At 33.6% G+C, this 15,792-nt stretch overlaps 1 protein-coding gene across 1 annotated transcript; it reads right to left on the bottom strand.

The window, feature by feature from the left end:
• Window positions 1-4,893: 4,893 nt before the first annotated feature.
• Window positions 4,894-7,999, bottom strand: LOC130881594 (olfactory receptor 4K1-like). Its single transcript, XM_057781234.1, has 2 exons — window positions 7,095-7,999; window positions 4,894-4,930 (listed from the first exon to the last, which is right to left on the bottom strand). Exons 1-2 carry the CDS (start codon window positions 7,994-7,996, stop codon window positions 4,894-4,896), a joined length of 939 nt encoding a protein of 312 aa, XP_057637217.1. The 5' UTR covers window positions 7,997-7,999.
• Between the last annotated feature and the right edge of the window lie 7,793 nt (window positions 8,000-15,792).

Below are 15,792 nucleotides of genomic sequence, written 5' to 3'. Positions count from 1 at the left end.
GTATTCATTTAAACACTGCCTGGCCCATTAGCTCTAGCCCTTACTGGCTAATTCTCATATCCCGATCAACCCATCTCTAATAATCTGTGTAGCACTAGTCTTACCGGGAAAGATTCAGCATGTCTGACCTGGTGGCTGGCTGTATTGCGTCTGCCCGGGAGAGGGGAGCATGGTGTCTGAGCTCACTTCTTTTTCCTCCCAGCATTCTGTTCTGTTTACTCCACCCACCTATGTTCTAACCTATGAGGGCCAAGCAGTTTCTTTATTTTTTAACCAATGACCTTCCTCCATAATTCTGTTTTCTTTTTGAAAAAAAAAAGAGGAGAAAATGGTGTGTGACAGTTCTTTATTCTGTCAATTATATTTTAAGTAAACGCTGATTGGCCTGTAGCCAGGAAGTAGAGGTGGAGCAATGAGAACAGGAGTATTTTTGGAAGAAGGAAGATTCTTTCCCCAGTCCTGCCCAGATCACCAAAGAAGCAGGATGTGATCTGCCCTGCTGAAAAAAATACTGAGTCATGTGGCTAATATATATAAGAATAATGAGTTACTATAAGCTACAAGAGCTAATAAGAAGCCTGAGCTAATGGGCCAATCAGTTTATCATTAATTTGGACTCTCTGTGTGATTTCCTTTGGGGCTTACCATCTGTGGGAACTGGGCAGGACAGAAACCCCAACAAGCAGGATCTCATGTTACAAAGGAAGAAATGATTGGGAATCAAGGAAAGAAACTTTCATGAATAAATTATTCAAACTATTAAATGAAATCTCACCATTGAATAGAAAGCCAGTAAATATATGACAATAAGTAACATCTTCAGGCTTGTGAATATATAAATGATAAGAGATGCACTTCAAAGACTGAATTCTCTCTTAATAAAACCTCAGACAGATTCTGAAAGTTTATCTCCTCCTACCTTACATTCCCTCTTCCACCAAGCCATATTATTCTTGTTTCCACATGCCCCATTGTCTCAGTATGTGCATGCACCCCTCATGGTCCTGAGTTCCTTGCTTGTGCTCTCTCTCCTTCTGCTCCTGATTTGGACCTTGGGATTTCAGTCCGTTGCTCCAATGTGGGTTTCTGTCTCCTTTCATCGCCTGATGAAGGTTAATATCCAGGAGGATGACTATATGTTTTTCTTTGGGTTCACCTTCTTATTTAGCTTCTCTAGCATCACAAATTATAGGCTCAATGTCCTTTATTTATGGTTAGAAACCAATTATGAGTGAGTACATCCTACGTTCCTCTTTGGGTCTAACTTACCTCACTCAGGATAGTGTTTTCTATTTCCGTCCATTTGCATGCAAAATTCAAGAAGTCATTGTTTTTTACTGCTGAGTAGTACTCTAATATGTATATATTCCATATGTTCTTCATCCATTCTTCCATTGAAGAGCATCTAAGTTGTTTCCAGGTTCTGGCTATTACAAACAATGTTGCTATGAACATAGTTGAGCATATACTTTTGTTGTATGACAGGGCATCTATTGGGTATATTCCCAAGAGTTGTATTGCTGGGTCCAGTGGTAGGTTGATCCTGAATTTCCTGAGAAACCACCACATTGCTTTCCAAAGTGGTTGCAAAAGTTTGCATTCCCACCAGCAAGGAAGTGAAAGATCTATTTGACAAGAACTTTAAGTCTTTGAAGAAAGAAATTTAAGAGGACACCAGAAAATGGAAGGATCTCCCTTGCTCTTGGATTGGGAGGATCAACATAGAATTGCCAAAAATGGCAATTCTACCAAAAGCAATCTATAGATTCAATGCATTCCCCATCAAAATCCCATCAAAATTCTTCACAGATCTGGAGAAGACAATAATCAACTTTATATGGAAAAACAAAAAACCAGGATAATCAAAACAATCTTATACAATAAAGGATCGTCTGGAGACATTACCATCCCTGACTTCAAACTCTATTACAGAGCTACAGTATTGAAAACAGCTTGGTATTGGCATAAAAACAGAGAAGCCAACCAATGGAATTGAATAGAAGACCCAGACTTTAACCCACAAACCTATGAACTCCTCATTTTCGATAAAGGAGCTAAAAGTATACAATGGAAAAAAGAGAGCATCTTCAACAAATTGTGCTGGAAAAACTGGATGTCAATCTGTAGAAGAATGAAAATAGATCCATATCTATCACCATGCACAAAACTCAAGTCCAAATGGATTAAAGACCTCAATATCAGTCCAAACACACTGAACCTGATAGAAGAGAAAGTGGGTAGTACTCTACAACACATGGGCACAGGAGAACACTTCCTACATATAACCCCAGCAGCACAGTCATTAAGGACAACATTGAATAAATGGGACCTCCTGAAACTGAGAAGCTCCTGTAAAGCAAAGGACACTCTCACTAAGACAAAAAGACAACCCACTGACTGGGAGAAGATCTTCACCAACCCCGCAACTGACAAAGGTCTGATCTCCAAAATATATAAAGAACTCAAGAAACTAGACTGTAAAAAACTAATCAACCCAATTATAAAATGGGGCACTGAGCTGAACAGAGAATTCTCAACATAAGAAGTTCAAATGGCCAAAAGACACTTAAGGTCATGCTTAACTTCCTTAGCTATCAGGGAAATGCAAACCAAGACAACTTTAAGATACCATCTTACACCTGTCAGAATGGCTAAAATAAAAAACACCAATGATAGCCTTTGCTGGAGAGGTTGTGGAGTAAGGGGTACAATCATCCATTGCTGGTAGGAATGCAAACTTGTGCAACCACTTTGGAAAAACTAGTTTTATAAAATTTTAAATTTACAGATCTTCCCTTATATGTGGTTTGGGTCTACTCTTATTATATTTACTTCCTATTTTTCATAACATTTATTTAATATAAATTTTATTGATTCTATATTATAATATTTATTGTCTTATATTTATTTCAATATAAAAGTTTGCATAGAATATTTAAATTATGGAATGCAAGTGCACCCATTCTTCTGCAAACATTGTGCCTGTGGGTTTATACTTGCTATGGTCTTTTTCTTCAATAAAGTCAAAATGTGAATTTTTCATTTTAAAAACATTTACTTTATTAACATTGAAGTCAAATTACTTGTAGTCACAGAAGTCATTCTTTTTTCTCTAAGTTTGTTAATTTGGCACAATTTTAGAGGAAATTTTTTCCTTTGTATTGATTTTTATTGAGCTCTACGTTTTTCTCTGCTCCCCCCCATGCCTCTCCCCTTCCCCTCAACCCTCTTCCAAGGCCCCTATGCCCCCAATTTACTCAGAATATCTTGTCTTTTTCTACTATCCATATAGATTAGAACTGTGTATGTCTCTCTTAGGGTCCTCATTGTTCTCTAGGTTCTCTGGGATTGTGATTTGTTGGCTGGTTTTCTTTACTTTCTGTTTAAGAACCACTTATGGGTGAGTACTGTGATAATTGTCTTTCTGGGTCTGGATTACTTCACTCAAAATGATGTTTTCTAGCACCATCTATTTTCCTGAAAAATTCAAAATGTTGTTATTTTTTTCTGCAGTGTAGTACTCCATTGTTTAAATATACCACATTTTCCTTATTCATTATTTAGTTGAGGGGTATTTAGGTTGTTTCCAGGTTCTGGCTATAACAAACAATGCTACTATGAACATAATTGATCACATGTTCTTGTGGCATGATTAAGCATCCTTTGGCTATATGCCAAAAGTGGTATTACTGGGTCTTGAGGATTTTGTGTGCAAGATTTTGACAAGGTCTTGAAAATCATATTCATTGTATATATGCAGTGCCTGTGGATGCCAGAATAGGTCCTCTGCAACTGAGTGATTGATGGTATTGGAAAACAAACTATGTCTTCTACAATTATGCTCTTAACCACAGAATCATCACTGTAGCTGTGAAGAACAATTACTTTATTTATCAAACAAACTACACTTACCCTGTATTCACATAATATATATTGTGATTAAACTTTCATAAACATGGAAATTGAGATATTTTTGTGGACTATAGACCATATACACATATATATATATGTGTGTGTGCGTGTGTGTGTGTGTGTGTAGTCAGAAAAGTGGTTGCCAAGTTAATGTTAATTTTATTTATTAGTTTTCTGAGAATCCTCCTCAATGTTTTTATTATGGCTGTACTAATTAACATTTCTGTTAACAGTATAGAATAATTCACTTCTCTGCATCATCTTGCCAAAACTATTTTTAAAGTTTCATCAGTTTATATTAATTGTGCATAATGGTGAGTTTTCATTTTATTAAAATGAGAATAAAGTATTGGATTATATTCATTTCCCCACTGTGGTTTCTTGCCAAACTACCATACCTCCTAATCCCCTTCATCTTCCCAACTAATTTCACTTCTTCTATAATGAATTCTTTTGTGAATCAGTGGGTTTTCTCAGAGTTCTTTACAGGAGCATAACATTTTGTCAGTGGATTCACCACTTAAGAAAATGGCTCTCCGTTCCTTATCTCCCCTGTCATGGAGTAGTGATCCCTCTGAGAAGACCCATTTGATGACAGAATTTTGTTGGGCCCAGGGCAGTAGAGATCTTATGAAGATAATTATAGCTGTTGTGAGTTTGAGTGCAATAACCCTGTCATGCCCAGGAGTCAACATTTCCCACATCTCTACAGTTTATCAAATTCCTACATTCATTCCCTCCCTCTTTCATTAATTATTCCTGAGTCTTGGAAGAAGTGATATTATCTACTTTCTTATATATCATTGGTCAATCACACTCATTTCTTCTCAACATTTTGCCAGCTATGTATCTGTGTATTCACCACCGCTCATTGCATAAATAATCTTCTCTGACAAAAGCTGGAAGTATATGTTGTTCTATGTGTGTAAAAATAATTATCTGAAAGGCAATCTGACAGGAAACTCATGTGCACTTACAGGATCAACTGTTTCCCAATAAGACTATATTCTTCCCCAGACATGGCTTTTTACCAGGGTTAAAGAAATGGATATGAATTCTGTCTTACTTATCATTAAATACTATGAGAATGGGTTAGTTACATGCAGGGGGGGGCGGACACTTAAAGTGTTAACCCTAGACAAAGAAGAGCTAAGGAATGCTGAGAACTGAAGAAGCAATCTTCTCCATGAAAGAGCATACCTATTGGTTGGTTATCAAATAAAAGATGGTCAGCTGGGAATACATAAGCATACAAATAGAAGCAAGTAGCAAATGAACTGACAAAAATTGTATTTGTATATTTAGAAGTATGTGTGTGTAAACAAATAAAGAAAACAAAGCTTTCAATTTGAAGAAGAACAGTAGTGCTGGATATAACTGAAGAGTTGGATGGAAATGAAGGAAGGAGGGAAAGGATATAGTTAGAGCATGGTCTCAAAAATATAATTTAAAATGCTGTAAAGAATAAAAAACAGACTTTATTCAATTCTACAATTAAGAAGATCCAAGTGGCAAAGAAAGTATATAACACAGAAAGAATATATAGCCGGGCGATGGTGGCGCACGCCTTTAATCCCAGCACTCGGGAGGCAGATGCAGGCGGATCTCTGTGAGTTCGAGACCAGCCTGGTCTACAGAGCTAGTTCCAGGACAGGCTCCAAAGCCACAGAGAAACCCTGTCTCGAAAAACCAAAAAAAAAAAAAAAAAAAAAAGAAAGAAAGAATATATGACCAATCATGGGAACTAATAAAAAGCAATGATAAGCTTAAAACAGCATATAACATTAGAAAAGTATAAAAGGAAATAGTGAAAAATATTTTCTAGGTTGAATACAGTTTTCTGGTTGAGGTAATTGAACCTGCAATCAAAAGCAAGTTTAGTTTTAGGTAAGAGTATCAGTTCCATGAATGAAAATCAGAGCCGGGCGGTGGTGGCGCACGCCTTTAATCCCAGCACTTGGGAGGCAGAGGCAGGTGGATCTCTGTGAGTTCAAGACCAGCCTGGTCTACAGAGGTAGTTCCAGGACAGGCTCCAAAACCACAGAGAAACCCTGTCTCGAAAAACCAAAAAAAAAAAAAAAAAGAAGAAAATCAGAAACCGCCAAGACAATGATCATGCTATAAATGATTGATGCATTCTGGTCTGCAGAAGGAGTAATATTGTACATATCAGAGAGGTACACCTCTCTCTGGGACATGGGGGGCAGTAGCTCGATACTGTTAACCATTTTTTTTATTTTTAATTTTGTGTGTGTGTGTCTGTGTTGATTACATGAATATGTGAGTATAGGCACCCATATAGTCCTGAGTTGTCAAATTTCCTATAATTGAAGTTACAGGTGATTGTGAGCCACACAACATGAGTTCTAGAAACTAAATTTGAGTTGCACTATTTAATTGTTGAACTTTCTCTACCACTGCATTAACAGTTGCAAAATATTATGATTACTGTTAAGTATTAATAACACTTTCTGTTTTTAGTTTGTGTCAAAACTTTATTGTATATATCTCTTTAACTCTTTGGGTAGATGACTAAATCTGTCAAGATGCGTCTTTGGGAGGCCTTCCCTTAGGTCTGGCAGCTTGAGCAGGGGATTATTTCCTGAAAAATCCCTTTAGTGCTAAGCAGATAGAATGACCACATGGAAGTTTTACAATCTCAACACTTAAGTTTCCAAGGAGACTTCAGAAAAAATAGAAGACAATTACAATCATGAATATGGATATGCTCAACTCATGACCCATTGATACAGCCCTATTCCAGAAGTAGTAACTCTCTGAGTAACACAAGACTTATATCCATCATGGTGACTTAAATTTGGGGAGGGTAGAGATTTATGTCACATGTTTTGATAACTGATTTTATAATGGTACAAGAAAGATTAAAGAAACAGCAAATGTAATAGGTACCAGTAATTTGTCATTAACTTTAAATTTCACCTGAGATAACCAAAATCATAGTATAAAAGACTATTAACATCTTATAGACAGGTTATTTTCCACTTAATGATCATGAAATTTATAAACACAGACATTTTAACTAGCATTATAAATAACTTCCATGAATTTGAGGATGTTTATAGTCTATAGAAAAAAGACAACTGTAATATTTTTAGTATCCTAGAAGTTAATATTTTAATAATGCAAAATCCTAAAATAGAAAATTCATATGCTAGCATTGCAATCTCTTCATGGCATTTCTAATCTCTTTGTTTCTTAAAGTATAAATGGCTGGGTTGAGGAGAGGTGTAATGACAGCATAAAACACTGCAAGAAACTTGTCCACCCAAGGTATGCTGACTGGCCACAGGTAGATGAAGATGCAGGGCCCAAAAAATAATATGACCACAGTGATATGAGCAGTACAAGTAGAGAGAGCTTTGGATGCCCCATCCTTCGAGTGAAGGCAGACAGTAATCAGAATATGAGAATAGGAGATCAGCAACAGAATGAAGCATATGGTTGCTAGCACCCCACTGTCAGCATTTATCAAAATTTCTAAAACATAGGTGTCCATGCAAGCTAACTTGATGACCAATGGAATATCACAGAAAAAACTATCCAATTCCCGTGATCCACAGAAGGGCAGATTTATGATTATAACCAATTGGCTTATTGAATGCACAAAGCCAATGATCCATGATGACATCACTAATCCAATGCACGTATGTCTGTTCATAATAGTGGTGTAATGGAGTGGCTTACAGATGGCCACATAACGGTCATAGGCCATTGACACAAGCAGTACCATCTCGCCCCCTCCAAAGAAGTGTCCAAAGAAAATTTGACACATGCACCCTCCAAAGGAGATAGTCTTTTTTTCCTTGAGGAAGTCTGTGATCATCTTAGGTGTAGTGACTGAAGAAAGGCAAAAGTCAATGAATGAGAGATTGGCCAACAAGAAATACATAGGAGAGTGAAGATGAAGGTCAATGATGATTATGACTACAATAAATATGTTGCCCAAAATGGTGATTAAATAAAGTGAGGAAAATATCACTAAGAAGACGGCCTGGAGCTCCCAAGAGTTACAAAGCCCAAGAATAATGAATTCAGATACTTCAGACTGGTTGAGTTCTTCCATTTAGTTCAGTTTCAAATTAATCTAAAAAAATACAGTATTAGATTCTGTGAATATCAGAGGATATGAATTAAAGGATTTTTTAATCTATTCTGGTAGAAGTGATTGATCTTGGCTTTTGGGTATAACATTCCCTCTAATAGTTATAAATGGTGTGTCCTAGAATCTTTACTCTCATTTATTTATACAGATTAATTCTTACATATGGGTATAAGAAGAAATGTATGCTAATGCTAATGGCCATTGATGAAATAATAACACATTGTTTTGAAGTAAAAGGTAGAATCATTTTAGTAAAATATAAATTTTACATTCAAAGAAGATTTTTATATAATTTTTATAAGATGAAACACAATGGAAAATAATCATACTTTATAAGGACTTGGTAAAACTATATATGAAAAAACAAGGAAAACAATAAAAAGTAACAAAGTCAGGTGTTGCCAAAAGTATGTATGAAACTGAACAAATAAGCAAATTAAGATAACCTTATTTTTTCTTTCTTAAATATTATCATATCACATCTGTGTAATCTTATCATTAAGTAAAGAGGTATGAGTGGTGATAAACACTCTAAATGAGAAATATCATCAATTTCATACTGTACATCTGAAAAAATGTCAATTTTTCAAAAAGAATCCTTGATAGAGACATGATAGGGAAATAAAGTTCTATGTAAACTTGAAATATTAGAAGAATGGCTCTTTCATAAATCTTCATAACTATATGATTAATGAGTGCATAAATAAATAATTTATTAAAAATTAGGAGTAGTAATACTAGTTGATAAATTTATCAACATTGCTTCACAATGACAATAGTTAATTTCATATGAAGGTTGAAAAACCAGTGAAAAGTAAGATGTTTAGCCATCTGCAATAAAGTCATTACTATTAGAAAAAAATGTTCTCGGATCATGAATTTCAAAGATTATGGACTCTGTACAAATTACCTAAAGTATAACTAATTACAGTGAATCAGGAAGTTTAGTTTTCAGAAAGCTCATTTAGGGGTTGGAGAGATGGCTCAGTGGTTAAAAGCAATGGCTGCTTTTCCAGAAATGAGAACCTGGGTTCAATTTAGAAAACCCACATGACAGCTTATAATTATTTAACTAAGTGTGATTTAGACAGAGAACACACTATTTGATATTTAAGTTTCTACTGAATAGCCTCTGAAAAACCGAAATATGGAAGTCAACTTAGAGTTAGATGAAAACAAGACTGGGGCGAAAAATAGGGACTAAACAGATGTCAAGTTACTTTCAAGTTAGAAGACCCTAAGTACCTGAAACTGGGAAAACCTATCTATTCTGTTCCAGAGTAAAATGGCTCCTTCATTTCTAGCCTGTTTGCTATTTTCCTGATAACTTTCATGTTCCTTGGACTGAAAAAATCATAACTTTTAAAAGAAATAGTTCCCTGAGTTCACCAATGGAAGATACTTTTAGTTACTCATAACAAACGACATATACAAGCTCATTAGGTTCCATATGAGAAGACTAGAGAATTCTTTTCACAAATCATTTTGAATTAAATATTTTAAACATATTTCAGTCAAGTCAGAAAGTAGAAAATTTCTTTCTCCTTATTTTCTCTCTTCCTCTACATTTTCATACCTCTTATTTAACTCATTGTCCCTTCCACTTTCCTTCTCTTTCTTCTTGCCATCTTTGCTTTTCTCTCTTTTTCCTCTTTATTTCTCTGCATCCTTTTTAACTATGCCAATTTCAATAGATTTGCTACACATCATCAAATACCTCTAAAGTAGCAATTTCTGTTTCCTTATAACTGATGTTAGATCATCATCCTCTATCAAAATTAGGTGAAATCTTAGGATTTGATTTATAAGTTAAGACTGTGTTAAGAAAATTTTAGTCACAACTTCATAATTATGGTAAGAATCACATACTTTGTAGAACTGAAAAGTCAAGAGATAAACTATAGAGCAACATAATTAAAGATCTAGAAGGATTGTCTTCTAGGTAGAAAGCTGATTACAGAAGGTCTTAGTTGTTTGGAAACAATAAGACTTTTATAAGCTAAGAAGAAAATTCTAAAATTACATTTTCTGTGTAAATATATATGTATAACTATATAAAAGTATATATTTAAAATATATATATTTAAGTAACTAATGAAAATATTCTATATATGTACTAATATAATGTTATTAATCATGACTCCTGGGTTTCTGTCTACGTAGTCTGCTTACTTTCATAATCTTAATAATATACATAATCAAAGTTATTAATGTTGTGTTTGTATTGCACAGTCTATAGTCAACCAGGTTTGAAGCAAGAGCATAACTAGAAATTGTCAAGTGTACAGAGATTTTTATATAATCAACTTATTAAAACCACTTAATATTTAGTAAGTACAGTAAATCCTTCTAGGAATTTTCTACTTCAGATTTTTAAGGCTTTAAATATTATGTTACACCACATAGTAAAATGATCTGATTATTTTCTCAAGTGAAATTTGAAAGCTATTAGTGTTTAATAAAATTATAAAAGACATCCATTTATATTAAACAAATTTATATTGATCTCAATATTAATAATGATATTATAGTTAACTTTCAAGCATGTCCAATGTAGCAAAGGTAAATCTTCATTCCAAAAGAACACATTTCTAAACTTTAATTCATGAAATAAAGCTTGACAAAAAGAATCAAACCATGAACATCCAAATAAAAAGACCATTGTCTTCCCAAACAATTTTCATATTTTATAGTTGCTTATTTCAGAAACATATAAAAATTAATTCTGCATCCCTGTCAACTTCTCTGACTTCCACATGCCAGTTACCTTTAACAAGTGTGTGACTAATTATCACAACATCAGGAGTGTATTAACATGCATAGCATGTATTCTTTAATGTTAGCCCATTTTCTTCTCTAATTTCTCCCTTCAATTGCTTGAGTTGGTTCCACAATCACAATCCTATTCTCTCTCTCTTTCTCTCCCTCTCTTTCCCTCTCTCTCTCCCTCTCATATATAATTAATAATCAATTGTTGATTATCTGGACATTTCTTATTATAGTCACCTCTGTGACTGCAAGAAATACGTTACTCTGTGAAAACTATGTATCCCGATAGTTTAACCAAGTAACCCAAAGGATAGTCTTACCTATGGCAAAATATTCTTCTTAATGCTTATAGATATCACACATCCCAATGCTGTTTGATAAAAATCCGATATTCCTGAAATCTCTGTGGGTGTTCCAAATTCTCCCTATTAATATTTGTTATAAGATGGTAATAAAACATTGTAGAATTATCTTAAATACCTAGAGAAAGGGATTAAGAAGAAATAAACAGCTGTGTATAGATAACATTTTATCAGAGAGAATTAGTACCTGCCCAAATGTTTTCCCATAGATAAGTCACTATTCATAGTCATAACAGGACTCCAAAATTATATCGAAGTGAGGCAAAACAATCCATTTTCTGCTGTGCCAAGGGTTAGTAGAAAAGTTTAAGGTTTATATTTAGTGCAGAGTAGCCTCATGGGAAAGAAATTTACTTCTATCTATATCATATTCCTTTGAGACATCACAGTTTCAGAATTGAGAATATCAGTATATCTATCTGCATTAAAGGAAAGGAGAGTGCAGATACAAAACAAATCTTTAAATGACAATGATTAAACATGATTTTAAAATATATCATTCTTCAACATTTCTAAAAACTTAATACATTAATAGACTGGTGTTATTTCTCCATAGATGCTATATGACTTTGTAAATAGAAGTGGATGACTATGTTTAAAGACTGATTTGTTTAATTGGTCATCAATGTCTTCAGTCATGCTTATATGAAAACAGTCAGAGGGGAACAGAAAAAAAAGTTACCATCTCAAAAGTTTCTGCGTTAATATGTACAATGCTCTATGTGTAACATATCAAAGTTAAAAATTTTTCTGTTGACTGGATATGCAGATCAGAAATAAAGCACTTGTTTTAGTACCAACCCCACAAAGATAATTATAAAAAGAATACCTAAATAATTAATATTATCATAAATAACAAGGAATAGTATTGATAGGTAAAAACAGCACGTGTTCTTACCATTCGGCCATTAGTTTGGTCATCTCATTATAAGTAAATAAAGTATATGTTTTAAATTTCATTACATTTTAGTCTTAGTAATACTGTGCGTTCTTCCTTATTTCTTGGTCACAGTGGTGCATCCTAAGTTATGATTATATAAACTGGAGGAACTACATAAAGCAGAATATAGGATGGAATTCATGGCTGGTACTACTAGTCTAGCCAGCTACCAATGGCTAGTGTGGTCCTGGATCCTAGACAAGATACCTAATAATAGCACTTTCCAAATCCAGTGTAATGTTTAACTTCATTCTCGATATTCATTCAAAAGTTTACTTCATGAACAATACACCACAAGCTGCGCAAAACAATTCCTTCACCAAAAGCTCAAATAATATTAAGGAAGGGTGAGCAGAAAGATTTTAAGAACCAAATATTTAGGACTCCTGTTAGAAGTAATACCATCTATAAATATCAAGGAATCTTCAAGTGTTAAATCTCAACAATATGGTCATACAAAGAAGACATATATAATGACCAGTGTGGATCAGAGATATCTCACAATCCCTACCCCTAGATGAAGAGCATTTGCACACACATCATGCACATTAAATCATATAGACGTATACACATACATATTAAACAATATATATATTAATTTAAAAATGAATCACTAAGCCTATTGCCTGCAACCTTTACTATAAAAATCCCTATAAAAGATAAATGAGAACATATTAGGTATATTATGCCATAATAGTCATTCAGTTTGGATTTAAACAGTATTTTTCAAAATGAGTTCTTGACTATGGATTCTTTTGCCTAAGAATAAGTGCACAATTTTTCTATATGCATGTTCATCTTTTCCTTTATTTTAATATAATAGTATATAAAAATATGCTTGGATTAAAACACTATTATAATTAATAAATTAAATATTATTTTTAAACTATCAGCATTAGGTGTTATTTAGCATAAAAAGGAGTAAATTGGGAATAATAAACAGTATATTGTTTACAACACATATTGCATTGCATGTATGTATTTATGTGTTATGTATTATGTGTTTATGACCATAGATGTATAGCATTTGGTGTGTTTATACGTTTTTTGCTGAGCAGAATATCTATCATTTAGTAAGCCTAACATTAACTAATGAATAAAGACCATTTGACTGAATTCTTTACAGAAACAAGAGCTCTAACCCAATTTTTGAAGCTTAATTGGAATCTTATTTATTCACATAGTAAAAATTATATTACATAATTATATTACATTTTTATTATAGAAATAATATGTATCTATAAGAGTTGAGAAAAGTTAAAATTAAAATGGGCATGAATTATTACTTGCATGTTATTGAAATGAACCATTATGAGACAATTGGGTTTGAATACTAGATAATATTACCTTGCTATATATTATCTTTGTCTATATATGAAATGTATAGTTATATATAGGATATAAATAGTAATCAATATATATGCTTTTAAATGAAAACACTAATTACATAATTTGAACTAAAAACTGGGTATCAGATGTTCTCTAGAATATTCCTTGAATATGTTTGTTGTGGAACTGGCTATCCTAACATCAGAAGACATAAACCTGACTCGCAAAGACAAGTACTTTGCCTTATAAGTGAGGCTTGAGCTTAGGTATAAGGACATGAAAGCAGGAGTGGGACAATCAGGATATGGAGTTTGAATATGGTAGAGGGAAGTGTATGAGAGAGCTTAATAGAGGGATTTTAATATTTAAAGTATGGTATATAGACAATGTCATAATGTAACCCAGTGTTTTATACAATTAACATATTAACATAAAGATTTAAATAATGTTCAATGAATATGTTAGGAGCTACATGGTTTTTAATAATATTGTTCAAAATAATATATAAATTATACTGTGCAATAAAATGTCATGTTGCTTTTTTTTTCTTATAAAGGGAAAACAATATGAAAACAGGAAAAGGGCCAATACACTGATTCTAAGGACTTCACCACCTCACACAGAGAGAAAAATTCTGAACATGGTGTCTGTTAGGGGTTTCTAACAGTGGATAGGTATTAGAAGACTCAGGAAATATTCCATTCATTTGATACCTTTGATTTTTTTGTTCTGCTTCTTGTGTGTCTGAGCCTGGTCCTTCTGTCAAAGTCTAAGTAGTAGGACAGTTTGAACACAGCAACTAACTGAGCTTTTAAATTTTACTCTAATTTCTTCCATTATAACCTTTATAGTGTTGTCTTGCTTTATTCTATCTTCTCTACTATTTCCTTTCTTTGTCCATGTCCCTTCTCCCTCACGTCTTCTCCTTTAGCATCAATCAAATAGGTGATCTATGTTATTATAAGTAGGAAGGAACTGAGGTCTGCTCCATGGTAATAGATGCATTCTAAAGATTAAATGACAAAGTAGTATCACTCTTTTTCAGCTACAACTTAAACTCTCATATTGTTATTTCTCAGACTATGTTCTCTTGGACACTGTGTTGCCCATTCTATATTCATCTCTGCACTGGAAGAGTATTAGGTAGACACATAACAGGTTATATAATATTTCCCCTATGACAAACAATATTGGGAAATAATGGATGGTTGTGATTAGAGCACATTTTAATAATTACTAAAATGCATGTAGTGAATTGTGTGTATCTTATTTAAATTATGTTGCATATACAATTTTATTACATATGATAAATTACTCTGCCATCATATTTTTATCAATTTAAGATTAGCATAAATTTGCATGATAACATTGCCATGCTATCGTGGCTGTTACTACCCAACTATAATTAATTCATGACAGTCGCTTAGGTCTCAAATTCACATGTTAGTTCAATATGTAACTCTATGCATAGAGAACCCTATATTCTCTCTTTGCAGATACATTTTTAACTGTCATCATCATTTTCCTTTTAAGTTACATAATTTGTTGCATTTTCCTATGGTGTGGGAGGTCCTTCTGTCTATGTATTGCTTTAGTTGGTTAATGAATAAAGAACTGCTTAAGCCTATGGCAGGAAGGAACAGACTAAATGGGGAAAGTTAGACTGAATGCTGGAAAGGAAAAGGACAGAGTCAGAGAGATGCCATGGAGCTGCAACCAAAGATAGATGTGCTAAAACTTTTAGGTCAGAACCTCATGGTGATATACATTAATAGAAATGGGATAAATTTGTATGTAAGAGTTAGCCAATAAGAATCTAGAGCATATGGGTCAAGCAGTGATTTAATAATACAGTTTTTGTGTGGTTATCTTGGTTCTGGGTGGCTGGGCCAAACAAGTGCCCTCTTTGCAACATAAATCCTGAACCTGACACTTTATCCTTCTGTAATTCTGGAGATTTATTTTTTTTTAACATATAAGTCTAGGTAGTGGCACAAGAATGGAAACACACAAACACTACTACCAAAAAGTTACTGGAATTAACAAACAGTAGTCATAAATATCTCTTAATATCAATGGATTCAATTCACCTATAAAAACATACAGACTGAGAAAATCGATATAAAAACAGGATCCAGCTTTCTGCTGTATACAAGAAATACAACTCAAACTCAAAGACAGACACTACCTTAGAGATAAGTGTTGGGAAAAGTATTTCCAATCAAATGGACCTAAGAAACAAGTAGGTGTAGCTATCCTAATATCTAACAAATTTTAGTTTCAATCAATCAGAAGAAATGGAGGATACTTTATACTCATAACAAAAAACTTGCGGGTGAGGTGGCATGGGACTAAGG

Source organism: Chionomys nivalis, chromosome 9 (assembly GCF_950005125.1).
Source record: "Chionomys nivalis chromosome 9, mChiNiv1.1, whole genome shotgun sequence".
NCBI lineage: Eukaryota > Metazoa > Chordata > Mammalia > Rodentia > Cricetidae > Chionomys > Chionomys nivalis.
This window is presented reverse-complemented; position numbering and strand designations above follow the sequence as displayed.